The sequence below is a fragment of the Chinchilla lanigera genome, unplaced genomic scaffold (genome assembly GCF_000276665.1).
Source record: "Chinchilla lanigera isolate Chin_1 unplaced genomic scaffold, ChiLan1.0 scaffold00051, whole genome shotgun sequence".
NCBI lineage: Eukaryota > Metazoa > Chordata > Mammalia > Rodentia > Chinchillidae > Chinchilla > Chinchilla lanigera.
Genome location: NW_004955452.1, coordinates 3,910,002 through 3,937,547, shown reverse-complemented (window position 1 = coordinate 3,937,547; position 27,546 = coordinate 3,910,002). Strand labels below are relative to the sequence as shown.

The 27,546-nt window shown below is 50.6% G+C and overlaps 1 protein-coding gene and 1 long non-coding RNA gene across 3 annotated transcripts in view; one reads left to right on the top strand and one right to left on the bottom strand.

Moving 5' to 3' along the window:
• Positions 1 to 12,175, top strand: part of Myom3 (myomesin 3) — a gene marked incomplete in the record, with an annotated part of 43,349 nt that extends 31,174 nt beyond the window's left edge. The window contains 13 exon segments of the mRNA XM_013519683.1: positions 254 to 390; positions 2,675 to 2,819; positions 2,957 to 3,016; positions 3,354 to 3,421; positions 4,340 to 4,450; positions 5,972 to 6,059; positions 6,512 to 6,550; positions 6,799 to 6,907; positions 8,147 to 8,310; positions 8,522 to 8,558; positions 8,740 to 8,762; positions 10,369 to 10,424; positions 11,672 to 12,175. Of these exon segments, the coding sequence (XP_013375137.1) occupies positions 254 to 390; positions 2,675 to 2,819; positions 2,957 to 3,016; positions 3,354 to 3,421; positions 4,340 to 4,450; positions 5,972 to 6,059; positions 6,512 to 6,550; positions 6,799 to 6,907; positions 8,147 to 8,310; positions 8,522 to 8,558; positions 8,740 to 8,762; positions 10,369 to 10,424; positions 11,672 to 11,935 (1,301 nt within the window).
• On the bottom strand, positions 1,328 to 10,155 carry LOC106149747. 2 transcript variants are annotated; one of them, XR_001236103.1, is made up of 3 exons: positions 9,395 to 10,155; positions 7,006 to 7,164; positions 6,780 to 6,868 (listed from the first exon to the last, which is right to left on the bottom strand). It is a non-coding gene; the product is annotated as an uncharacterized LOC106149747 (long non-coding RNA). The 2 variants fall into 2 exon arrangements; XR_001236104.1 differs by lacking the exons at positions 6,780 to 6,868; positions 7,006 to 7,164 and adding an exon at positions 1,328 to 1,622 and having other exon boundaries at positions 9,395 to 10,151.
• Positions 12,176 to 27,546: the final 15,371 nt, after the last annotated feature.

The following is a 27,546-nucleotide window of genomic DNA, read 5'->3' as shown; positions in this document are numbered from 1 at the left end:
GAGACCAGCCTGGGCTACAAAGTGAGCTCAAGGCCAGCCTGAACTACACGGTGAGACCCTGTCTCAAAAAGACAAAAAACAAAACAATCCAGAGCCAGCCTACAAAAAGCCTCCTCAGCTCCCACCCCAGAGCAGCTGCCTTAGGCTCTCCACGCAGCTCCCATGTCAAATGCCCACCGTGGGTGCCAGCGGGGCTGGCAAGGAAGAAAGGAGAGGACCCCCCCCTGTGCCCTTCCCATCCTGTGCCTTCCAGTGATCAAACTGATCTCCGGCTGGAACGTGGACATCCTGGAGCAAGGAGAGGTGCGGCTGTGGCTGGAGGTAGAGAAGCTGTCTCCAGCTGCCGAGCTGCACCTCATCTTCAACGAGAAGGAGATCTTCAGCTCGCCGGTAACTGGCGCTCACAATCCCTATGGAGCCTGCCCTGAGCAGAGGTGGCCTGCTGGCTTTGGTTCTCCCCACAGTGGGCATTTCAGAGATGGCCATGTGCTGTGGCTGTCCCAGTGGAGTGGGGTTGGGAACGCGGCATTTGGTGCGTGGAGAGCGGGGGCAGGATGCTGGATGCCGGCCAACGCAAGGGACACTTCCACAAAGGACTTCCCATGCCCCTACAACTTCCGAATGTCCCAGCAGACATACTTCAGGTGGTCCACCTGCACTCGTGCTGATGAGTATCCAAGCCTAAGCCCTAACCCTGTTTTAGGCACAAATACAAAGTCCTCTTATGCTGGGCGTGGTGGCGCACACCTGTAATCTCAGAACTTGGGAGGCTGAGGCAGGAGGATCACTGTGAGTCTCAGACCAGCCTGGGCTACATAGTGAGTTTGAGATCAGCCTGAACTGCAGAGTGAGGCCTTGTCTCCAAAGGAAAAAAGAAAAGTGCTCTTGCACAAGCCTAGTGTACATTCAATAGAAAGTTTTTAATTCTGTCAGCCACTTTTCTTGTGCTTATTTTCTTGTGCTCGTTTTTCTGTTCTTGAACAGACTAGTTTCCAATCTTTTTGCTTTTCTTAAATTCCAACCAGCTTAGGCTGGGAATATAGCTCAGCGGCACAGCACCTGCCTGGCAAACAGAAGGTCCTGAGTTCGATTCCCGATGCCAAGAAGAAAAAAAAAGAAAGAAAGAAATCCATTGGGTCCAGGGGTATAGCTCAGTGGCTTAAGCGCTTGCCTGGCAAGCCTGAGGTCATGAGTTCAATTCCTGGTACCAAAAAAAAAAAAATTCCAACCAGCTCGTTAAATCAGTGTAGCATGAGTGAGATTTTGTCCAAGTATCTACATAGTAAAATACATGTTATTTGATTTGAAATATTTTTAATGCTTCCTATTACAGTGAGAGTATTGTTTTTATTTTCAGTTTTGATTTATTTTCATTAAGCAGACAGGTTTTGTTAGATCAAGCCATGTGTTGGTGTTCAGCTGCTCTCACTTGCAAGCATGGCGATTGCAATCTCAGGATGAAGCCTCACATTGTTCATGAATTTCATCTCCAGGTGGCAAATCGGCCATCAGGGAACACGGGTTGGGACCAGGGGTGTAACTCAGGGGTGGAGAGTGTATTTGGAACAAGGCAGACACTGCAGAAAAGAAAGGAAAGACAGACAGATAGAGACAGACGGAGCCTGGGAAGGGGAAGGGGGGGAAAAAGAGAAAAGTTAGACCATTCCATCAAATCATACCTACAAATAAAACCAGAGGGAGTAAAGACCTAAAGGAGGAGCCGGGTGTGGTGGCGCACACCTATAATCCCAGCACTCGGGAGGCTGAGGCAGGAGGATCATTGGGAGTTTGAGACCAGCCTGGGCTACAAAGTGAGCTCAAGGCCAGCCTGAACTGCACAGCAAGACCCTGCCTCAAAAAAAAGACAAAAAAAAATTTAAAAATAAAATAAAAGACCTAAAGGAGGAAAATGAAAAGTTTTTAAACTGTTGGAATGTAGCAAAATGTAAGTGAGAGTTCTGGGTAGCAATGTAGAGGTGTTTTTATATTATCTTTTATATTACCCTCCATATACTTTTTTTGGGGGGGGGTGTGGGGTTTTTTGGTTTTTTTGTAGACAGAGTCTCACTATGTAGTTCAGGCTGGTCTTGAACTCACTATGTAGCCCAGGCTGGCCTCAAACTCACAGTGATCCTCCTGCCTCAGCCTCCAGAGTGCTGGGATTACAGGTGTGCAACCTAGCACCTTCGTATACTTTTATGGAGTTTCTTTCTATGAAATTGTAAAAGAGCTGAGCATGCTGGTGCGCACCTGTAATCCCAGCACTCAGGAGGCTGAGGCAGGAAGATCTTTGCAAGTTTGAGACCAGCCTGGGCCACAAAATGAACTCAAGTCCCACCTGAATTGCATAGCAATACCCTGTCTCAAAAAGATAGCAATAATAACAAAAAAAAGAAATTGTAGAAGTAGGAAATAACCGACAATGAGACACAGTAGGCGAGAGGGAGTTGTTATTACCATGTGATTAATTCAAGCATCCAGGGCGTGTTTCCAGGGCCAAGTAGCTGCACCCCCACCACCAGTCTACACTGGCAGAACAGGGTCTCTGAAGGATGATAGCTCTGCATGGCTCACACCCCGCTCCCCAAGCTCAACTCTACCCTGAGGTGTGGCCCACAACCTGTTCCCAAGATAGAAGAAATGACAAAAAGCTTCGGGGGTTTGTTCTCCCCAGAACCGCAAAATCAATTTTGACCGTGAGAAGGGCCTGGTGGAAGTGATCATCCAGCACTTGTCTGAGGATGACAAAGGCTCCTACACCGCTCAGCTCCAAGATGGAAAGGCCAAAAACCAGATCACCCTGGCGCTGGTGGACGACGGTCAGCCCCGCACCCTGCCCCTGTCCTGGGCCTCCCCGCAGCCCCCACCCCAGGGCCCGCCGAGCCCATCCCCCCATCTGTCCCCGGGGCACCCTGCTCTCCTCAGACCGTGCCAGCCCCTCCCAATGTGTTCACAGATTTTGACCAACTTCTGAGGAAGGCGGACGCCAAGAGAAGAGACTGGAAGAGAAAACAAGGTAAGAGCTGCAGGGTGAAAGTCAAAGGGCGAAGGTTAAGGCCCCAGGCTGCTGTGCTGCAGAAAGGCCGACCTAGGGGTTCAGAGGACCCTAGCCCTACCTCAGAGAGGCCCACTGCGATTCATTCCACCTCTCTCCCTGTGCCAAATCAGACCAGCACTTGCCCACCCCCAGAACGAGTGCCTGTACCCCCACCCCGCCTGGTGCGCGTCTGGATCTTAAGCCCCGCGGTCCTTTGCCGTCTCCTTCCCAGCTGGCTTCCCCCATCTGGCCACCAGGTGGCGCCCGCCTTAGCCTGGGGCACTGACAGGTGGGTGTGTTTGTCTTGGACCTGCAGGTCCCTACTTCCAGGAACCTTTGCAATGGAAGATCACGGAGGACTGCCAAGTGCTGCTGACTTGCAAGGCGAGTCCCGGCCCCACCTCCAGCCTGCGGTTTGTCCTGCTGGCTGTCCCTGCCCCCCCTCCACCCCCCAGTCCCCAATATTTGGCTGATCTTACCCCTGGGAAGTGGCAGCGGGATCCTCGAGGTGGGTGGGCCTTGAGCTCCATCCTCCGAAGGCATCCCGGGGAACAAGGCACCTGGGAGCTAGCGAGGGGTCTACACGTGGAGGGGTCCACTGTATTTATTGTCAGCACAGCTCAGGACATCACAGTAGTATTTCATTTCATCCGCCTCCCCAGCCTCCCTGAGATAGGCATTGTTATCTTCACTTTGTGGATGAAAAAGCAAGCGCGGGGATCTTTCTAGATCACAGGCAGGAGCCAGGTGTTAACCAAGACTGCCTGACTCCAGAGCCGCCTCCTATCTGTTCCAGCGCTCTGCAGCCTCTTAGACAACTGGGGAAGGCCAGGGTCAGTGGGTGGACTGTTCCCCCAGAAGCAGACTCATCCGGTGAACTCAGTGTACCTACTAAGTGCCAGATAAGGCACACACGAGGATGAAGACCTGGTTTTCTTAGGCTCTGCAAGCCCATGGTCTGAGGCAGGATCACTGGAAAGCGGGGTGCCTCACGTTCAATCAGGAAATTCATGAATCACAATGGGAGGGGTGCTGAGGCAGATTTCCTGGAGGAGGTGACATCTGAGCCTAAGGAGTATAGGCATGGGCTGGGGGGGAGTAGACATTTACAAGGAAAACAGCACAGAGAAGGGATAGAGAGGCAGGACCCAGCCTTTGGTCTGATCGTGAGCCTGGGGGGGTCGGGTACCTGTGGGGCAGGAACCTGGGGAGGGAGTCATGTTTGTAATAAAAAGTTGTGATGAGCTGAGTTTTTACTTAAAAAAAGAGAGTGTGACGGAGTCCACACCCTCCTGTCCTTAGGTGACCAACACCAAGAAGGAGACTCGCTTCCAATGGTTCTTCCAGAAGAGACAGGCGCCCCATGGTCAGTACGACCCACAGACAGGGGAAGGGCTTATTTGCATTGAAGAGGTAAATGCACTTCCTGCTCTGGGGCTCACACCCTCCCTTAGCTGCACGCCAGGCTGGCCAGGAGCCGGGGGCTGGGTCCAGAGCAGGGCTAGGACTAGGGGGAGGCAAGCGAGGCTCTCACCCTGTGGCTCAAAATTTAAGGAGCACCAAAAAACACCATCATCTAGATAAACAATATTTTATGCAATATTTTTAGCTGGGTGTGGTGACGCACGCTTGTAATCCCAGCACTTGGGAGGCTGAGGCAGGAGGATCGTTGCGAGTTCAAGACCAGCCTGGGCTACAAAGTGAGCTCAAGGCCAGCCTGAACTGCATAGCGAGACCCTGTCTCAGGAAAAGAAAAAACAAACAAGCAAGCAATATTTTTTAAAAATCAAAACAAATGCCCTCCAAAATGACCATAAAGAAAAAAAAAATCATATTTCCAACAAAGACAAACCAGTTTTACTGCTTTTTCCCTCTGCTCGGGCTGCAGGCCTGAGCTGTCCCTCGCTGACCTCAGCCTTCACCTGTAAAGATGCTCCCTCACCAATCCTTCCTGCGCCCGCAGCCCAGGATAAAGGGCTGGAAGGAGATCCTCGAGTCAGGCAGTTCTGAGCAGAGCCAAGTGGGCCTGGAGCCCAATTCTCCCCCGCAAGGCCTGCCCCACACCCAGGGCCTTGGGAGGAGAGAATCACCAGGCTTGCTCCTGTCCAGCACCTGCTTCTCTGCCTTGGTACTGGTGCCCTGTGGCCCCTAGGGGTCTGGCGCAGTCTAGCTTGCCCAAGTCTGCACAGCTATTAGGAAGAAAAGAACAATTTCAGGGTCTTCCGTAAATCCTGGCCAGGACAACGCCATGTCATCGGCCTGTCAGCATTGGGCAAGCCCCTCAAATGGCATGGCATCCGGTAGGTGCTTAATAGCTGGGGGGCGCCCGCTGATACAGATCTTCCCAGCTTTCTGTGGCGTGTGACCCGCTGGCCCCGAAGCACCAGCAGCAGGTGGGCAGAATGAGGATGATGCTGCCATTTTTACGGATAGGTACACTGAGGCTCAGAGGGAAGAATTCAAGGACACGAAGCTAGAGAGAGGGTCGGCAGTCACTCCAAGCACCCGTTCCCAGCACGGCTGAGACTTTGGGGTCTTCGGGGTGTGGAAGCCAGGAAGGACATAGGAAAGGATCGAGGGGTGCTGGTCCCCAGGTTAAGAGCTGCCGCTGTCCCAGACCCACTCGGTAGCAGTGGGTGGGTCAGAGGGGCTGCTGAGGGGACAGGAAGGCAAGTGATACTCCCAGGCCCCGAGGAAGGGGCTGTGTAATGACAGGCGTCTGCTTCTGCCCTCAGCCTCCCCTTTTTCTCAGGCCGAGTCCAGCCTTGAGCTGGAAATCAGCAGGCTCTGAACTGGCTGGAGCCCAGAGGGGTAAACTGAGGCCCAGGGAGAGAAGGCCTTGCCTGACGTCACGCAGGGAGTGGGCCCTCCCCACCTGGCGTCTCTCCCCTGGGAACCCGCGCTGACGCTGCCGTCTCCCACCCTCCTCTGCAGCTGTCCAAAGAGGACAGGGGAATCTACAGAGCGGAGGTTTCCGACGATCGAGGGGAGGACGACACCATCCTGGACCTCACGGGTGAAGGTAGGAGCCGGCGGTCGGTGTTCCAGGTGGGCCGGGAGGGCTGAGCCGGTCAGCCTGGGGCAAGAGACTGCGATATGACCTGGGGGTAAGAGTTACGGACTCTCACCAGTGTCACTTGGGGACACTGAGGCACGGAAGGGTTTAGGGACTTGCCCACGTTTGCACAGCTAGGCAGTGGCAGGGGCCTGGAGTGTGTGGCTGTGACCCCCGGTCCCTGCAGGACACCCCAAGGCTGAGCCCAAAGCCCGCGCTCACTCCTCCGCTCTGCTCAGCCTGCAAAAAGTCATCTTTTCCCACCATCACCGAGCGCCTCAGCCGCCCTCCCACTCCGCAGTCCTCTGCAGAGCTCCCTGTGCCCGTGGGCAGCTCCCCCGGCCTTGTCCGAAGGGTCCCTGCCCCTGCAGCGCCCTAGGGAAGCCCACAGCAACTGACCCTTCTCTGTCTCCCTCCAGCCCTGGACGCCGTCTTCACCGAGCTGGGCAGGATCGGTGGTAAGCAAGCCCGCCTCTTTGCCCAGCCCCGCCCCGATGCCAGAGAGCCTCCCGGGGCCTCCCGCCTGCCTTGGCTGCGGGGAGCGGGTCTGCGTCCAGCTTCAAGGACTGGCGGAGAAGGTCCTGCCCGCCCACGGAGCTGTGTCCCCACCGCACCACCCCCCAGACCAGGAGCGAGCAGGCTGACCCCAAAACATGCTGCCCGGAGGGACTTGGGAGGGACTTGCCTCTCTCCTGTGCCTCTGCAGCCCTCTCTGCGACTCCGCTGAAGATCCAGGGGACCGAGGAGGGCATCCGGATCTTCAGCAAGGTCAAGTACTACAATGTGGAGTACATGAAAACCACCTGGTTCCACAAGTAGGTCGGCCTTGCCCCCGGGGGCGCTCCTCCTCCCCCGCCCAGCCCTCCCAGCAGAGACCCATCCCGGGAGGTGGGCATGGACAGAGGTTTCGCACGGGTCCTGCTGTCCACAGTCAGAGATGGGGACAGGGATCTGCAGTCAGAGGAGCAGAAATGCGATGGGAGTGACGTTGCTGGGACCTGTCCCTGGAATGCCCGTGTCCTCGGAAGGATCGTGGTCTCAGAGCACCGCCGGGAGGTGGCAGAGGGAGGGACTGAGGAACAGAGAAGAGCCAGGCGGTCCGGTGGGTCGTGGTACCCATGGGCCTCTGCAGCCTTAGCAAACTCAAAACAGCAGGGTAGCGGGGAAGGTGCAAAGAGAGGGACCCGCGAGGCTGACAGCTAACCGGAGGCTGGGGCTGGAACTCGGGAGGAGACCCGGCCAGGAGCTGCTTGAGAACAGAATTTCCCCCAGGCTTCTTATCATATGCTTGCCTCGGCCTCACGACTGACTCGGTCAGGTGTACCAAATGCAGCAGCGCCAAAGTCAGAGAGAACTTCAGGACAATGGGGCTCCTTCTGTAGCCAGTCTCTGAGCCCTGGCCATAGGCGGGACCAAAGAACACTGGGACATGGGCTAGGTGTCTTCAAGCATGAAATTTTTTTGTGTGGGGGGAGTGTCTTTTTGAGACAGGGTCTCACTATGCAGTTCCGGCTGGCCTTGAGCTCACTTTGTAGCCCAGGCTGGTCTCGAACTCACAGTGATCCTCCTGCCTCAGCCTCCCAAGTGCTGGGATTACAGGCATGCGCCACCACTTCCGGCTCAGGCATGAAATTTAAGTAAAAAAGGGAAAGACTTCAACCCTATTGTACATCGTTCTGGAACAGTTCACTGTAGCGGGGAGCCTTGGGAGGGTTTAAGAGAAAATAAAGAGGAGAGGAAATGATTCTTGGGATAGAAGGACTGGCAGTCACTGCCCCTCCTACACCTTTTTTTTTCCTTGGGGTCCCACCCCTCAGGACACAGGGCAAAGGCAGCACTTGTGCATCTTGAGATGCCACAGATTTGATGAGTAAATGAATGGAGGGTGAATGACCGTGCCTCGGTGATGAATGGGGACTGGTTGAATAATGAACGAAAAGTGGGTGCGATCAGTGTCTCGGGGGTGGTCTGTACCCCAAGAGAAGAGCTTGGGTGAGGGTGTTGAGTAGACCTGCAGTAGCCCACCTTGCCTACTTCTGTGTCGCCGCCCTCAGGGACAAGCGCCTGGAGAGCGGAGATCGGTTCAGAGCAGGCACCACCCTGGACGAGATCTGGCTGCACATCCTGGACCCCAAAGACTCAGACAAGGGCAAATACACCCTGGAAATAGCTGCCGGGAAGGACGTCCGGCAGCTCTCAGTGGATCTCTCAGGGCAAGGTGAACCGCCCACCTGTCTGTCTGCTCAGAAGCCTATTCAGAAAATCCCACGGTCCCCCACAGAAAATCCCCTTCTCCCCGCCCCGTCCTGTCACTGCCCCAAGAGGATACTGCAACGGGGAGGAGACTGGAGGACAATCGGGGCTGAGCCCTGTCCACGGGGTCCCCCTGCAGAGCCCTGATGCTCCCCACCGCCTTTTCCTTCTTGCAGCTTTTGATGACGCCCTGGCCGAACACCAGAGACTGAAGTAAGTTTCCTCCACCTTTCTCAGTGCAGATCATAGCGCCCTCCCCAGGCCGTGGCATGAACTGCACTCAAGACCCTTTCCTGCGAGCTCCACCTTTCCCTCCCCACCCCCAGCCCCCTGGGGCAGGACAGTCCCTGGACAAATAGAACCCACACGCCTCCTTCCCACTTCTGTTTTTCAGAGCCTTGGCCATCATCGAGAAGAGTAAGACGCCCCTGTTTCTGTGGTTTTGCTTCGGATGTTGGGTGGGCGTCTGTGGAGCTCAAGCTCCCTGGAGGGCCCCCAAAGTCCCAGATCCGTGGTGGGGTCTGTGCGGCTCTGGGGTCACGCAGGGCTGCCGGGGAGAGCTGGGCGGTGGCGAAGTGAGGATGGATGGACAAGGAGTTCCGGGAACCTGAGATCGCGGTTGGGGACGAGCCGGGGGCTCCCTGTCCCCCTGGCAGCGATGGGAAGTGGGCACTTCAGGGAGTGGGCACCCACAGGCCTGGGCAGCGGAGCACCGTAGCCCTGCCAGCCTGACGCTACGAGAAATGGACAGGAGACGGAAAGGCTGCCAGCAGACGCGGCTGAGCACCTCCCCACACGACATCACTGTCCCGGAGCGTCCCGGCTGACAGGAAACGCAGGCCTTGCGTTCCTCACTGTGGTCGGGACCAGCGTGATGTCTAAGTGGCTATGCAAGGCGGAGCCCTCGCAGAGTTGGAGGGGCACCAGCCTGAAGGAGGCTCTCACAGCACCCCCTTAACTGCCTACCCGGCACGAGTGTCCCCTTGCCTCCTGGAATGCCACGTCCCCAGACAGGGTGCTCCGTGTAGGACCCTAATAGTTAAACTCACCGTCATGTGGTTTCCGGGGCTTGTGGAATCAGAGCCAGTGAAGGAAGCGGGTCTTTTCACTCAAGAAGCACCTGGCAGATATCCCTGTCCCACTGCGCCCATCCCCGGTGGGTCCAGGGTCCTGCTCCCCTTCCCTGCAACTGGACAAACGCCATCCGCGTCGGGCTCTGCACTTCCTGACGCACAGCTTGGGGCCACGCCCAGTGCCTCTTCCCTGCCCTGGGCCTCCTGGGCAGCGCAGGAAACACACTGAGCTTTCTGCTTAGTGACTTGCAGCCACGCTGTCTTCCTGCCCACCTGCAGTGGCCGCCTGGCCCTTCTGAGTCACAGTCACCGTGTCCCAAAAGCTGGGACATCTCCTCTTGGTTTCCTCCCTTAGCTGGCTGATCAGCAGGAATTGCCAGGCTAAGTTCAGAGCAATAAGGGCTGGGGATTTAGCTCAGCAGCAAAGCACCTGCCTGGCAAGCACAAGGTCATGAGTTCGATTCCTGGTACTGGAACAAAAACAAAAAACAAACAGCAATATTATTTGCCTTCTTTCTGAGTTTTCAAAGCCAGGGGCACCTCTCTGCCACCCCCAGGTACTGAGGTTCAAATCATCATTACAATTTGGTGGCAGGAACACAGCATGTCCTATGTCTTCTTGTGAAGACAAGGAGTCAAATAACAGCCTTAAAGATTTCCATCCATAATGGTGAAAATGGAAAAAAGCCTTACTTTAAAAATAAACCTCAAGGCCAGGCATGGCGGCGCACGCCTGTAATCCCAGCACTCAGGAGGCTGAGGCAGGAGGATCGTTGTGAGTTCGAGATCAGCCTAGGCTACAAAGTGAGCTCAAGGCCAGCCTGAGCTGCATAGCGAGACCCTGTCTCAAAAAATAAATAAATAAATAAACCTCAGCGCCAAGGAGACCTGCTCTGGGAAGCGGCTGGCAGGAAAACATTCATGGTTGGCCTCTCCCATTTCCCTTCCAGATCGAGCCAAGGTAGTGAGAGGCCTGCCGGACGTGGCCACCATCATGGAAGACAAGGTACTGACCCCGCTGGTTGCGCCAGTCATCCCCCTCCACATTCCTGCATCTGTCCTGGGTCATCCTGGTCATGGACAGTCTAGGTCTGTGGCCAGAGGCTCTAGATCTGCAGGTGACCGCAGGTCACTGAGTGTGTGTGTATCAGGGAAAGCCACTCAGCCTGGCATCAGTGCCGCTCCACCCAGCTCAACCCCACTTCCCTAGTCAGCCCATGGTCACAGGCTGCCATCCATGACTTCCGCTTCCACAAGGGTTCAGCGGAAGGGTCCCTGAAATCCCTTGTAGGGCTAGAATTATACAAATCTAGTAATCTCAAAAATTACGGTTACAGCAGAGTGTGGTGGTACACACCTGTAATCCCAGAACTCAGGAGGCTGAGGCAGGAGAATAACTGTGAGTTCAAAGCCAGCCTCAACTACATACTGAGACCCTGTCTCAAAACACAAACAGAAAAATTACAGCTACTATTTTTATGGTGCTATCTCTGTGCCAGGCCTTATTCCCTATGGCATATAGGGCAACCCCATGAGCTGGGACATTACTAGTCACACGTATTAGTTGAGGAAGCCGAGACCCAGAGCAGTTAAGGGATTTGTCTAAGGTCACAGACCCTGAAGGCATAGAGCTGATTCCCATACACATGCAGCCCAATTCCAGAGCCTGTGTGTTTAACCATTATACTCTAGTGCTCTACGTTGGAACTTGTTTGAGAATTTTCCAACTCAGTTCATACATCTGTGTGCTAAGGCAATATAATCGTATTTGCAGAGTAAAAGTATAAAGACATGTAAGACAAAAGGCAATAAAGCAATATGCAGGCCATTCTGGGACAGGTAACTGCTAGACAGAGGATGGCCTAAAATTCCAATGAGTATTTGTGTAGAAAGGCTGAGGCTGGAGCACGTGGGGTTAAAATAAAAAGTCCCACCAAGCAGGCGTGGAGGCACACACCTGTAATCCCAGCACTCGGGAGGCTGAGGCAGGAGGGTCATTGCGAGTTTGAGACCAGCCTGTGCTACAAAGTGAGCTCAAGGCCAGTCTGAACTGCATAGCGAGACCCGGTCTCAAAAAGACAAATAAAATAAAATAAAATTTTAAAAAGTCCCTTGCATGGGTTACAATAAAACACACATCATAAATTTAACCCCAGCAGCTACCTGTCCTAGGAGCTCTCTGGGGCATGAAAGCGAATGCCAAGGTCAAGTTACAGGGAGGTGAGACTGTTCTCTTCTTGTCCATTGAAACAGACCCTGTGCCTGACCTGTGTCATCTCAGGAGACCCCACCCCTGAAATCTCCTGGCTGAAGAATGACCAGCCTGTCACTTTCCTTGACCGCTACCACATGGAGGTGAAGGGGACCGAAGTGACCATCACCATTGAGAAGGTCAACAGTGAGGACAGCGGACGCTACGGGGTCTTCGTCAAGAACAAGTATGGCTCCGAGACGGGCCAGGTCACCATCAGTGTGTTCAAACATGGGGATGAGCCCAAGGAGATGAAAAAGATGTGATGGGCACATCCTGGTGCAGCCTGAGATCCAGTCCACAGGACCAGCAGGACCAACCAGTGGGTCGCAGCCTAGCGTGGGCCTTGGGGCAAGCAGAGGGAAGGGGACAGGAGGGGACCCAGGACGTGGGGGTAGGAGTGGAGGGACACACCAGAGGGAGAAGGAAAGCTCTTGCTAGAGTCCTAAGAGGCCTCCAGGATGGCAGGGTGAGCGCTGGACTTGGAATAAAAAACTTAAATGTGAGACTCAGGGTCCCCCAAGCTCTTGAAAGCCTCACCTTTCTCATCCATCAGATAAGCACCCCCCATCCCTCGGGATAGGGACAGTCGGGGTTCTCCATGGGAGGCAACTTCGCTGTGCTGAGGACCTTTGGCACTGTTGATATTTTGGGTTGTCACACCTGGGGGTATCTGCTGCCATGGAGTAGGTCAAGGCCAAGTATGTGCTTGCTCTACAGGTCAGCTCTCCTTGCACAGGATTATCCAACCTAAGATGTCAGCAGCGCTGAGGTCCACAAATCCTGCCATAAACGAGTATATCACAGTCGTCCACTTTTAGGGGACGATCATTTCAGTTCACATAAATTCAACATTCATTTAAGGTACAGCATGCACTGGGTGTGGTGGCGCACGCCTGTAATCCCAGCACTCAGGAGGCTGAGGCAGGAGGATCCTTGCGAGTTCAAGACCAGCCTGGGCTACAAAGTGAGCTCAAGGCCAGCCTGAACTGCATAGTGAGACCTTGTCTCAAAAAAGACTAAATAAATAAATAAATAATAAAGTACAGCATGCAACTAGGTGTGGTCACACACACCCCAGCACTCAAGAGGGTGAGGCAGGAGGATCCCATGAGTTCCAGGCCAGTCTGAACTACATAGTGAGACCCTGTTTAAAAAACAAGAAAGATAAATGACACACAAGCCACACCTACGAGGAGGTCTTAATCCATTAGGGAGGCAGAACTGGGGATAAATGACACCAGGACCGGGCAGGATAAGTTTTATAGAACAGAACCGTGTAAAGTGCTACCAATGGTCAGAGAAGAGAGACAGCTGGTCGTCCCAACGGGGAGGAGGTAGGGCTTCGAAACTCCTTCCTACCGTGGGTAGAATTGGTGTGGGCCCTGAAAAATGAGTCCAGTGTGGCTGTGGAGGTGGGAGAAGGGCCCTTTGGGAGTGGGCATAGCGGGAGCAAAGCCGAAGCGGAGGAGGCGTGCAGCTGCCCAGGTGGCCGTGGGCACCAGCGTGGCGTGGATGACCTTCCCGGCTGCTTGTAGATGGGGCCTCTGCCTAGTGTGACAGGTACTGGTTGGCCTTGCTTGGTGGATCTCAACACAGAGCCAGGCATTTCCCTGCTCTCCAATTTCCTTCTTTGAAAAACTCAGGTTGGGGAAAAAATAAAATTAAAAACAAAAAACAACTACAGTTGGAGGGCAGCTTATAGAATTATAGATATTTGTTGTAAAATTTTTAGAAAACCTTGGGAAATATAGGGGAGAAAATAAAAGTCATCTGTACTCCATCAGGAGGTAACTCCTGCCTCTGATTTCTGCGATGAATTCCAAACTGCAGGATAAAGTGAGTCCTTCCTCCACCCACCGACTGACCTCGTGGACAACTGGTAGACCTCAGCTGCGCTCCTTCCACGCTACGCAGTGCTCAGTGAGCCCCCTGGTGGACAGAGGCAGGGATGGCAGAGTTTGGGGAACCATTCAGGTCTTGAAGGCGGATACCCCTAGCTTAAAACAGTTTCCTGCCACCCACTCACCGTAGCATCTTACACGATCCATGTTCTTTTTCTGGGCCTCAGTTTCCCAGCTACAAAATGAGAAGGCCAAAAGATCGTTTTGTGGGCCCTTTCAGCTGCCACGAAGGTTTTTTATTACTTCTCATAACCCCATTCTTCTTTGTTTTTCCCTTCCCACAAACATGCAGTAAGAAAAAGGCTCCATCCTCCCCCACCCTCACAGTCTTGGCTTCTTTCCCGTGTCGGTGAAAAACATCCCCAGTTTCAGTGACACTGGAAAAACCTACCAGCCACAGTGGAGTATGAGGACTGTGCTCACACCCTGCAGCTCCTACAGGCAGCTCATGAGGCTGCACCTGCCGCCAGCTTCCGGTGAAGGTGCTGAGAGGGTTGCGAAGCAGGAGCTGGTCTGCACTCCGCTACACTGGAGCCTGCAGCAGATTCATCCTGGGGTTTAAAAAAGTTCCTGGTCTGCTAACTCTGGTATCTGTGGCATACCTGAATCCAGTTCTGATGCCTGCCGTCTCTTCAAACTGTGTTTTGCCTTGCAGTGGCCTGATAAGCGGCAGACACTCCCTGCCAGGTAAAGGGCTCTGTGATAAATAGGCCTTGGGCCAGGGGAAAGGTGCGGGGAAGGGAGGTGCTCTCTGGTCTGTGGTGGGGACTCAGGCTTTTGTGAGCCTGCACCCTGGGCTGTGGCCTCCACTGTGCCTCTTGGGGTTCCCTTTTCCCGCCCCCAATGTAACATCTGGGGAGGGTTTTACAGATGCCGTACAGTAACATCCAGGGCGGACAGCAAGCCACTGCTCTGCGGGAGCATGCAGTTCCCGTCCATCCTAAACCCAGCAAAGAACTAAAGGAGCAGTTTAAAATGTAAAAAAATCGGGTATGGTGGCGCATGTTTGTAATCCCAGCATTTGGAAGCCTGAGGCAGGAGGGTTGCAATGAGTTCAAGATCATCCTTGGCTGAGTTCAAGCCAGCCTGGGCTACACAAATGTCTCCAAGCCGGGTGTGGTGGCGCACGCCTGTAATCCCAGCGCTCGGGAGGCTGAGGCAGGAGGATCACTGAGTGCTAGGCCAGCCTGGGCTACAAAGTGAGTTCAAGGCCGGCCTGAACTGCATAGTGAGACCCTGTCTCAAAAAGACAAAAAAAAAAAAAAAAAAAAGTCCCCAAAAAAACGATAAGGACAAAAAGAAAACAAAACAGTTTATTTGAAGATGGGGAAGAAGGAAAAGAGAGACGACAGGAAGCTACTCTGGACAAACAGGAAGAATTCGAAAGTGAATTGTTTGCCTGAAGCCCCTTTTATTAAGATCTTTGTCACACAAAGGTTCTTGGAATCTCATTGGCTCCCTGTCTTGTCTTTCATGCTAACCTTGGATTTCTTCTGGCCGTGCTACCTGTCCCAGTCTTTTGGTAGAGGGTAAGATTATAGGTAGTTCAGGCTAAAGGATTAAGTGAAGGGGAACTTTGGGATTCTGGTTTTCGGTGTTTTGGGGTACTGGGAATCAAACTCAGGACTTCATGCTTGCCAGGCGCTGCACCACTGAACTACATTCCCAGCCCTGTGAGTCTATGTTAATTGAGCTACCTAGGAACTTCTCGGTCCTGAGTTCTTTGCCTTCATCCCTAATTGCTTGGGGTTAGCCCTTCTAATTGCTGGAGTCTGGCTGCAGAGGTCAAAACAGCCTTCTCGAGCCGGACATGGTGGTGCATGCCTGGAATCCCAGCACTTAGAAGGCTGAGGCAGGAGGATTGCCCACGAGTTAGAGGCCAGCCTGGGCTACAAAAGTGAGTTCAAGGCGAGCCTGAACTGCATAGTGAGACTGAGCCTCAAAAAACAAAAGAAAAGAAAAAGAAACCAAAAGTCCTTGCCGTTGGGGTGCAGCCTAGGAGGGCTGTGGATGAGAGGAGGAGCCAGTGGGGGTAGAGGTCCCTGAGACCCCTCACTGTTGTCTCTGTCAGCCCTTCCCACCTAATCCCAAGTACCACTCGAGTGAGGCTGGGGCACAAGCGGGAACCCCACGAAAGGATACGAATCACCAACCTCCCCGTGGGATCTTTTCCATCTCTGGGTATTCTGTCTTTCTCGAGCCCAGGGTAGGGGGTGGGCATGGTCTCGGGAAGCCGGGCTTCAGCCTTACCCGGGTCACACTCACCAGCCAGGAGCCCTGGCCTCCTTTCCACCTCACTCTGCTCTTCCCCACACATGCCCAAGAGCCTATGCTGCTGGCTAGCGTGGGTCCTTGCTTTATTAAAACTAAAGCATACGCGTACAGGGAAGAGCTTCAGCGGGAAAGGTAAAAAGACGATAGGAAGAGACTCCAGCTCAGGTCGCTGGAGGGAGCACACTATAATATAGGGGCTCAGTCTGGCCCACCCACAAAGGAGGAGGCCAGTTTTGAAGGATTAGCTGGCAGGCTGGGGTCTAGTGCTTTTTGGAGTTTTTTTGGCGGGGAGGGGAATTGTCTTTTTGAGACAGGGTCTTGCTCTGCAGTTCAGGCTGGCTTTGAGCTCACTTTGTAGCCCAGCTGCCCTCGAACTTCCAACAATCCTCCTGTCTCAGCCTCCTGAGTGCCGGGATTACAGGCGTGCGCCATTGTCTTCCATACTGGCTCTTTCAAGTGCCTGGCTCTGTCTGACTGCCTATAATACTTCCGTCTAACTCAGCTGCTTATAACAATGGTTTATGGTTTAAAAAAAAATGGCTTTTAAATTCCTGACTGATCTTATCCTCCTCCAAGACTGAGCACAAAACATAAATCATACTTTTAACAAGTAGCAGGTTGGGGCCCAGGATTCCGCCTATTCTCCATCCCTGGGGTCATCCCTGTGTCGTGATCCCCTGCCCTACCTACTCTTAGGTACCCCCCTCACTAAAGCCATGCTGTTTCCGCTGTGGCCACCCTTCCTGTTTGCCCCTTCTATTATTCTTCGTCTGGCTCAGCCTGGGAAGCATGTCCCTTGGTCCAGCCTGATTCCGGGCACCCTGTGTGGGACACAGGAAGTCCGGAACTTTGCCTCCCTTATCTGGCAGAACCCATCAGCAAACGCCCGTCCCTGCATTCTCCAGGGCCTGTCCAGGGGCGTTCAGTTCAGCATGGCGGGTCTTCCAGGGAGCCCGGACGCACAGACGGGAGGAAGGCCAGCCGCCCACACCACGAGCCACTCCTCCCCACGCTCCCAAGGTCACCTTTCACAGCCCAACCCCGGAGCAGTCCTTGGCCTGAGCCCTCAGGGCGTCAGGCAGGAAGCGCACGAGAGCGGGCTCCGGATGGGAAAAGACAGGCCTGTGTACCCGCCCGGCCTCAGCCAGGGCTGCAGCTGGATGCTTTCAACCCTTACAGAAATTCCAGATAGCTTCAACCAACTCGAGTGACATTTTCACACCAAAAATAGTTTCAGAAGCAACACTCCACAGATGTCTCTAGCTAGCAGGAAGCTAGATATTTGATTTTTGAGCGTTTGAGAAAAGCATAACTTCTGAGACTGGAGGAGGGTCCGCGCAGGAGCGCCCTGCACCCAGGGCAAACAACTCACTCAGCCCGGGAGGAATGGGAGGAATGCGCCCCTCCCTGCCTGGACCTCCCAGAAATCCGCAGCCTGCTTCCGGTACCAGCGGATCTGCAGGAACAGAAACGCAGGGCCATGCAACGGCCTTTTTCGTGCCAATTATAGAAATGTTCCTGGTGGAAGGAGGCTTTGGGGTTTTGCTTTAAATACTCCAGTTTTTTAAAAAAGACAGTGGGAGGAAAAGAAATGGAAAAGTTAGCACAGAGTGATGATTCTTAAAGTTGGGGGATAGGTACGTGGGGGTTCTTCCTACCATCCTCCTTAGTTGTGCGTGTGCTTTTGAAGTATTTTTATATAATAAAACATTTTGGGGAGCTGGGGATTAAGCTCAGCGGCACAGCGCCTGCCTGGCAAGCGAGGTCGTGAGTTCGATTCCCCATACCAGAGAAAGAAAAAAAAAACATTTTTGGGGTCCCATGAGGAAAAACTCCTCAGCTATGTTCTCATCTGGAGTCCTGTTAGCTTTTTATATCTGGCAATTAGTCAAGAGCATTAGTTGCAGATGAGGGAGCACAGAATTCCCCTCCTGCAGGAAATTCATACACCCTGTTATTTTCCAATTGCACTTGTGGAAATTAATGGGTGCTCTATAAGACATAATTATCAGGTAATGGCTGTAGCTTTCTAAAAATTAGGCCAGGCATAATAGCACACATCTGTAATGCCAGCACTCGGGAGGCTGAGACAGGAGGATGCCATGAGTTCGAGGCCAGCCTGGGCTACAAAGTGAGCTCTAGGCCAGCCTGAACTGCATAGAGAGACCCTGTCTCAAAACATACACACAAACAAACACACACACACGCAATTCATGGGCTCCTTATTCCTTCAGCATAACCTCTACTGAGCCTACTATGTGACAGGAACATTCAAAACTAAAGCCTTAGCCGGGCGTGGTGGCGCACACCTGTAATGTCAGCACTCAGGAGGCTGAGGCAGGAGGATCGTTGCGAGTTCGAGACGAGCCTGGGCTACAAAGTAAGCTCAAGGCCAGCCTGAACTGCATGGCAAGATTCTGTCTCAAAAAGACAAAACTAAAGCCTTGTGCTGGCATCTGAGATCCAGCTCTGCTCTGTCCCTTGCACAACTTAATTAAGTTATTTACCTGTCTGCCTCTGATCTGTAAAAGAAAGGCTGCTGTGAGAGGACAAGGAGATGAAGTTTGCCAGGTAACCAGTGCTGCGCCCCGGCTGTGAGTTTAACAGATGATAGATTGCCCCACCACCGGGTTCTTAAGGCAAGGGGTTGTAATCCCACATGATGCAACAGTTCCCTCCTTCTGCACATTTTTGATTGATGATAGTAAGATTACTTCTGGAAATGGAAGCCCACACTCTCATGAGGATTCTTTGTTTTGTTTTGGTCTTTTTGAGACAGGGTCTCACTATGCAGTTCAAACTGGCCTTGAGCTCACTATGTAGCCCAGGCTGGCTTTGAACTTACAATGATCCTCCTGCCTCAGCCTCCTGAGTGCTAGGATTACAGGCATGTGCCACCACACCCAGTCAGGATTTTTTTTTAGTTCAGTACTAGGGGTTGAATCCAGGGTACTCTACTGCTTAGCTGCCTACCCACCCCCCCGCAGCTTTTCCTTCCTTCCCTCCTTTCTTTCCTTTTCTTTCTATTGTTTTTCTTTTCTTTTCTTTTGAGACAGGGTCTTCCCATGTAGAGTACTTCAGGCTGGCCTTCAATTCACTCTGAACCCTGGGCTGGCCTCAAACTCCAGTGATCCTTTTGCTTCAGCCTCTCTGGTGCTGGGATTACAGGAATGTACCACCATGTCTTGCTCTCCTTTTTTAAAATTTTGAGACGGAATTGCTCAGGGTGGCTTCAAACTTGAAATCTTCCTGCCTCAGCCTCCCGAGTAGCTGAGATTACAAATGTGAGCCACCATGGCTAGAGAGAATTTTCTCTCTTTTAAGACTAAACAATATGCCATTGTTATGTGTAGCATGTTTGGATTGTCCAGTTATTTGCTGAGGGGCATTTGGGTTGTTTCCACATTTTGACCATTGTGAATATTCATATATATTCACAGACAAGTATCTGTTTGAGTTGCTGTTTTCAACTCTCTGATATATTCCTAGAACGGCTATGTAGTTCAGGCTGGGCTTGAACTCACTTTGTAGCCCAGGCTGGCCTCAAACTCACAGTGATCCTCCTGCCTCAGCCTCCTGCGTGTTGGGATTACGCCATGCACCAGCACATCTGGCTCAATTGCTGATATTACTGTGCATTCCTTCTCACTTTTTTATTATCTCCCTCCCTGTAAGAATCCAGACTCTGATGTCTAGAACAGTGCCTGATTCACACTATGAGAACAGCGTATTTTTTTGGAATGAATGGATCCCTCGCACAAACTGAACAGAGCATTAGAGTGGTAACCTTCCTTGTAAAACTGTTTAAGAGGATTAAATGCAGCTCGGCGTGGTGACGCATGCCTGCAATCCCAGCACTTGGAGGCTGAGGCGGGAGGATTGTTGCGAGTTTGAGACCAGCCTGGGCTGCAAAGTGAGCTCAAGGCCAGCCTGAACTGCATAGTGAGACCCTGTCTCAAAAAGACAAAAAAAAAAAAAAAAAAAGGATTAAATGGAATCACTCATGGCCCGGCATGGAGCCCTCAAATCAAGTAGGAGTTCGTCCCAACTTGAACACTTCATCCAGCCCAAGTTCCTGAAGTCATTAACCGCTACTGTGGCTTCTATTTAGCTCTCTGCTACCAGCAAATACTTTTTGTTGAGACAGGGTCTCACAGCGTAGCTCAGGCTAACTTTGAACTCGCTATGGAGCCCAGGCGGCGATCCTCCTGCCTTAGCCTAAATATTTTTTGTCATTCTTCAATTTGCCCATGCTGAGAGAGCACCAGTTATCAGAGGGATTGGGACCTCATCTCTATGCTTAAGCAACCCATAATCTAATTGAATCCAGGATGCAGTTTTAAAAACTGAAATTAGAGATGTTCACAGACTGAATCCACTTGTGTCTTACGTTTTCTTTTAACTGATAGATAATGTATAGTTATACCCTATATGGGGTGCAGTGTGATGTTTTGGTACATTTATACATTGTATGTTGACAAACTCAGAATATTTAGATTATTGATCATCTCAAACATTAATCAATTCTTTGTTTTTGTTTTTGTTTCTTGTCTTTTTGAGACAGGGTCTTGCTCTGCAGTTCAGGCTGGCCTTGAGCTCACTTTGTAGCCCAGGCTGGTCTCAAACTCGCAGCGATCCTCCTGCCTCAGCCTCCCCAGTGCTGGGATTACAGGCATGTGCCACCATGCCCAGCCTAATCAATCCTTTGTAATAAGAACATTCAAAGTTTCTCTTCTGGCTATTCTGAATTACACTGTGTTCTAGCATTAATCAAATTATCATCCTATGGGATGATGGGACCTGGACGTCTATTCTTAACATGGGTAAAGACAGGTCCTGAACAATTCTTCTGCTCCTGCTAATCAGCCTCCTGATCCCATGTCCTAGGCCAGACAAGGACACCTGCCCGGGGGCGTTTTGCTCCTCCTCTTGTGCATAGGGTGACAAGAAGTTGTTTACATTTTGCCAAGCTGCACCCTCATTCTGTACCTCTTGGAAGCGTAACCTCAGGAAATCCTCCTGGGAATGGAGCCGTGAAGACTCTCCTCTATTTTGATTTTTTTATTTTTTTGTCTTTTTGAGACAGGGTCTCATTGTGCAATTCAGGCTGGCCTTGAGCTCACTTTGTAGCCCAAGCTGGTCTCGAACTCTCAACTTGGCCCCCTACATGCACCAGTGTGACACCATTTGTATAAAGTATGCATATCTTCATGTGCATTTTAAATCATCTCTAGATTACTTTTCAGCACTGTTATAATGCAAATCCTGTGTAACAGCTGTTTAGGGAATAATGGGAAGAAAAACATATCTGAGCACGCTGAATAGACAGAGATGCATTTTTTTTAAACATTTTCAGTCATAGAATGGCTGAATTGAAAAGTAGAAGCAGTACATGCAGGGGGCCGACTGTGTTACCCCGCGGGTCCCATTGCTAACAGCTTTACCTTGTATTGCTGTCTCCCCTACTTTGGAAAGCTCCACAACGTTTTACAAGATGAACTTTAAATCACCCAAGTTCTGGGCTCCACTTCTATCATATGCTGTGCATATATTCAAATCTAAATTACTTTATTTATTTAATTTTTTTTTTTCCAGTACCGGGAATCGAACTCACAATCTTGCACTTGCCAGGCAGGCGCTGTGCTCTGAGCTAAATCCCCAGCCCCCTCAAATCTAAATTACTTTAAATCTGACTTTGCTGTTCATCTTGGCTCAGAGCCAGCGTGGTGCATGCCTGTAATCCCAGCACTCGGGAGAGTGAGGCATGAAGATTGCCATAAATTTGAGGCCAGCCTGGGTTACATAGTAAGACCCCGGCAAAACAAAAAACTAAAACAAAACGAAAAAAAACCCTTTGGCTCAGAACCAACAAAAACCTAAAGATAAAACTCAAACAAACGTTCCCAATGAAATCATATGCCAACAATTATCCACTCATCCATCCAGTCATTCACTCATCCCACACATATTTACCGAGCAATTACAAAGAGGCAGGCAGCAGACGAGGTGCTCAGAATAATGACCCAAACAAACAAAATCCCGCCCCTTACGGAGCTGACACTGCTGGCTGTAGGGGTGGGGACAGACAATAAACCACACACAGAGTTTTATCAGGAGATAGACACCACATTAGAGATTGGAACAGAGAAAAGAATGCAAATAATCATTAGCCGGATGCGATTTGTTCATCCGGGAACTGCGAGGGTAAAATGAGACTGCGGGGGCAGGGGCCGTAGCCCAGGGCTAGGGCTTGGCTTGAGGCCCTGGTTTTGATCCCAGGCACTGAGAAAAGGGAGGGAGGGAGGGAACGAGGGAAAAAGAACGGCAAGTTCTCGTGGAGGCAGCAACTGCAGGAAGCAGCCGCCGCCACCGCTGCCCCAGCAGGGACACCAAAGGGAGAGGCTGGCTCCCTCAGCACCTAGAGGCTGAGAGGAGAAGGAAGTTCGCGGGGCTGTGCCCGGGGAGGAGGGCGCGGCTCTGAGGCCCGCAGGGAGGGCGAGCTGCTGCCCCGGGAAGGAAGCCTCCGCTGGCCAAGAGCTGTGCCCAGGCGGTGCACCCCGCGGCGGGAAGCGAACGGGGAGCGCCAAGCCCTTCTTCTTCCCGCGATGGATCATGTCTATTGCACTCTCGGCCAGGCCATGGTTTTGTCCTATTTTCTTTTTCACTAATTAAGTTTATTGCTCTATTTTAAGTATACACGGTGATCACATTCATCATAGGGAATCTCCACCTGAGCTTGATATAACTTGTTTCTTTTTTTTCCCCATTCCCCTCCCCTCCCCTTTCAACTCCTCCTCCCCTCCTCTCCCTGTTTACAAAAGCTTTATTTTCTAATTTTATTTATTTATTTTTTGGTACCCGGAGTCAAACGCATGACCAAGCTTTGTTTTCATTCTTTCCTTCTTGTCTCACTCTTTTTATTTTCCCTTCCTTCCTTTCCCCCTTTCCTTCTCTTGTTCCTCTTCCCATTTGGACAATGTCTTCCTATTTCACAATACCTAGTATACATTTTGGCCCTTATTTACACTTCTGGTTTCTCACGCCAAGAGATTGTGTTTCTTTTTTTTGGTACCGGGAATCGAACTCAGGACCTTGTGCTTGCCAGGCAGGCACTTATGCCACTGAGCTATATCCCAACCCTCTCACACCAAAGAGAGAGAGCACCACATTTACACATGTGTGTGTGATTTATTTCATTTAAGAGTATGGTCTCAAGGTGCATCCATTTACCTAGGAAAGTCTCAAGCTTATCCTTTATGGCTGAGTAGTACTTCACTGTGTAAAAAAAAACCCACATCTTCTTTATCCATTCATCAGTTGATGGACATTTGGGTTGTTGCCAAGATTTAGCTATTACAAACTGTGCAGCTATAAACACGGGTGTGCATATACCACTGTGGCATGATGCTTTTAATTCTTACAGGAAGATACCAAGAAGGAGAATGGCTGGATCCAATGGAACCTCTAGTCTTTTCCATGACTTTTTAAAGGAATCTCCACACTGATTTCCACAGCAGTTGCATCAGTCTACACTCCCACCAAGAGTGGAGAAGTGTTCTCTTTTCCCCACAGCCCCACCAGGAAATTTGTTATTGGTTGATTTCTTGATAATAGCCATTCTTTCTGGGATGAGATGGAATCTCAGTGTTGCTTTAATTTGCGTTTCTCGAATGAACATGGATATTGAACATTTTTTTATATATTTATTTGCTGTTTGCACTTCCTCATCTGAGAAGTGTGTATTCATCTCAGATGCCCATTTTTAGACTGGGTCTTTAAATTTGAGATTTTTTTAGTTCTTTATGTGTTCTTGATAGTAATCCTTTCTCTGAGGAACAACTGGCAAACATTTTTTCCCACACTGTGGATTATCTCTTCACTCTGATGGTAGTTTCTCTTGCTGTGAAAAAGCTTTTTATTTTTATTTTTATTTATTTATTTATTTATTTAGTCTTTTTGAGACAGAATCTCACTATGCAGTTCAGGCTGGCCTTGAGCTTACTTTGTAGCCTAGGCTGGTCTCGAACTCACAACAATTCTCCTGCCTCAGCCTCCTGAGCGCTAGGATTACGTGCACCACCATGCTGGCTCAAGTTTAGCTTAGTGCATGGTGAGATATGGGTCCAATTTTAATCTTCAGCATGTTTGTTTGTTTGTTTGTTTTTGGTTTTTCTCCTGTACCGGGAACCAAACTCACAACCTTGTGCTTGCCAAGCAGGCGGTTTTTGCTGCTGAGCTAAATCCCCAGCCTCTTCAGCATGTAGAAAGCCAATTTTTTCAGCACCATTTATTAAAGAGGCTGTCTTTCTTCCAGTGAATGTTTGGAAACTTTGTCAAAGATAAGATGGCTAAAGCTGGGCGTGGTGGTGCATGCCTGTAATCCCAGCACTCGGGAGGCTGAGGCAGGAGGGTCCTTGCAAATTCGAGACCAGCCTAGGCTACATAAGTGAGCTCAAGGCCAGCCTGAACTACATAGCAAGACCCTGTCTCAAAAAGACAAAAAAAAAAATTTTAATCTTTGGTATGTGCAGAGCCAGTTTTTCCAGCACCATTTATTAAGGAGGCTATCTCTCAAAAAAAAAAAAAAAAGGTGGCCAAGTATGTCTGGAGTTCTTTCTGCATCTTCTAATCTGTTCCATTGATCCTTGGAGCTGTTTATTTTTTTTTTTTGTCAGTACCACACTGTTTTTATCACAGTAGCTTTGTAGTATAATTTCAAGTCAGGGAGTGTGATGCCCCCTGCCTTGCCTTTATTGCCTAGAATTGCTTTTGCAGTTGTAGGTCTCTTGTGGTTCCAAGTGAAGTTTAGGGTTGTTTTCTCTAATTCTGTGAGATATGCTGTTGAAATTTTGATTGGAATTTCATTAAATTTGTATAACAGTTTTGGCAGTATAGCCATTTTCATTATATTGGTTCTTCCTACCCAAGAGCAAGGGATAGCTTTCCATTTTCTGATATCCTCTTCAATCTCCTTTTTCAGAGTTCTGTAGTTTTCAATGGAGATGTCTTTTACTTCCTTCATTAGACTGATTCCTAGGATAGCCACACTCCCCTGTCCATGGTGGCTCCTTCTCTGGCCAGGGGACTTGGGCTGGTGCTGATTCTCACAGTACCCACAGGAGGGACAGACATTTTGCTAATAGATCAGCCCCTGCAGAGGATCCTAGCAATGTCCCCAAGGGAGTCTGGTGCCTGTCATTGTCCTTCAGAAAGCCTGGGCTCTGATGATGGTTGACATTCCTCATTTCTTCCCGGGAACCTCTCCCTGCAGCCCTGCGGGGGGGGGGAGGGGGGGGCAAGCCTGACCAGCATCTCCAGAGCCTGTACTGGGAGGGTCTTCCTGGACTGATTGGTGGGCTGGTTCCCTCGCTCCCGTGTCCAGGCCTGGCCTGGCCACTCGGCTCCCTGCTGCCTTTGTGTATTGAGTGTTGCTCACAGCCCCATTTCCTGGGGAGGCTTTAGGATCTTTCTCCTGGCCGCTGCCCCACTGGAGTGTACAGGGGCGCTGGTACTGTGAACCGTCTGTTCACATCCACACCTAATGATTTCCTTGGCACCAATTGTGTATTTCACTGTTTGCACTTTTTGTATTTCAATAAAAATGGAAAACTCCAAAAAAAAAAAAAAGATTGATTCCTAGGTATTTCTTTTTTTGGATGCTGTTATGAAAGCATCTCTCTCAGTGAGTTTGTTATTCCTGTACAGAAAGACTACTGCTTCTTGAGCGCTGACTTTGTATCCACCTATGCTACTGAATCTGCTTATTAAATCTAGAAGTCTTTTGGTGAGGTTTTTGGGGTCTTCTATGTAGAGTATCATGTCATCTGCAAATAATGATAATTTAAATTCTTCCTTTCCTATCCTTATTAATTTTATTACTTTCTCTTGTCTAATTGCTCTGGCTAATGTTTCCAGAACTAGATTGAGTAGTTCTGACAGTGGACAGCCTTATCTTGTTCCTGACTTTAGAGTGAAAGATTTCAGGTTCTGTCCATTTAATATGAGGCTGTTTGCTTGCCCTCTGGACTCGAAGGGTGAGGCCTCCAAGCCAACCTTAACTGAAGCCTCTCCTGGGCTACGGCCATCTCTGTCTGATTTTATTCAAGTTCCTCCAAGACAATATCCTTTACAGAAGGTGGCTGGAGAATTTGGCCCTACCCGTGTCCATGTGTCCTTGTGTCCCGTTCTCTCAGTGACCTCAAACAGATCAAACAAGATCTGGGAAAGTTTTCAGACAACCCTGATAAGTACACTGAGGTCTTTAAGGGACCTGTGCAAACCTATGAACTAGACTGAAAGATGTAATGTTACTCTTAGAGCAAACATTGACCTCTCAGGAAGAGGTGAGCAACATTACAAGCTGCTATTGCATTTGGGGAAGAACATCATATTGTTAATTTTAGAAGGCCGGGAGACAGGCAGCCAGGGGAGTAGCTGGTTCCTAGTAGAACCCAAGCAGTCCCTACACAAGATCCCTATGAGACTACAAACCAGGCAGGAGACTGAAATAGTAGATATCTTCAGACATGTATTCTTGAAGGTCTAAGAAGGACAAGAACTAAGTTCTTCAATTATTTTAAATTGTCAACTATTTATCAGGAAAAAGATGAGAACACTTCTGCCTTCTTAGATTGCTTATGAGAGGCAGTGATTAAATAGATTTCCCTGGCTCCTGATTCAGTAGAAGGACAAATCATTCTTTTTTTCCCCGGTACCGGGAATCGAACTCACAGCCTCAGGCTTGCCAGGCAGGCGCTGTGCCGCTGAGCAAAATCCCCAGCTCCCAGATGTTATGGTTTATGTCTGTGTGTCCCCCCAAAGCCTCATGTGGCCATGGGGCAGGCTTTTAGAGTTTAATTATGGGTGTGAGAGCTCCACCCGCCATGGGGTGGATAGTTTGCATATGTAAGGGAGAGGAAAAGAATACTTGAGGCCATTCTTCCCCGATTCCTCGCTGGTGTGTGCTTGTTGCTTTGCTGTGTTCGGATGCCATGAGCTGCAGCTCTCTGCCATGTGCCACTCTGCCTTGTAATCTGCCAAGTACAGACTGAAACCTCACAAACTGTAAGCGAAATAAACCTTTCCTTCCTTAATTTTGGGAGTCAGGTATTTTGTCCCAGTAACGAGAAAAAAAGTAACCAAGACACCAGACAAATCATTCTTAAAGACAAATGCATTACCAAGTCAGCCTCAGATATTAGGAAAAAGCTACATCAGATAGCTTTTGCTCCGGAGAGCTCCCTTGATACATTGGTAAGAATTGCCTGCTCAGTATTTTCTAATCAAGACCAAGAAGAGGCCAAGGAAAGAAAACAAAGAGACCAAGAGAAAGTGGCTGCCTTGGTTGAGGCCTGAGAAGGAATAATAGACTCTAAGTCTGATTATCGGGGCTCAGTTGTAAAATTTACCTCTACTGCTATGGAAAGCCAGACCACTTTAGGAGCCGCTGTGATAAGAACCATCAGGATGACGGTCCCCCTGAGCCATGCCCTGATTGCAAAGGTGACCAATGGGAGTCAGACTGCCCCCCCCCCCAGGTAGAGGTCCCTGGAATCAGACGCATCTTGCCGGCTGGTCTGGCTGTTCCAGAAAGACCGCAGGGCCCCAGAGCACTCTCTCCCTTCTCCCTCTGGCTGGACTGTCATCTCCATGGGGGAGCCCTGGGGAATCATGACTGTAGAGGGAAAAGAAACCAGCCT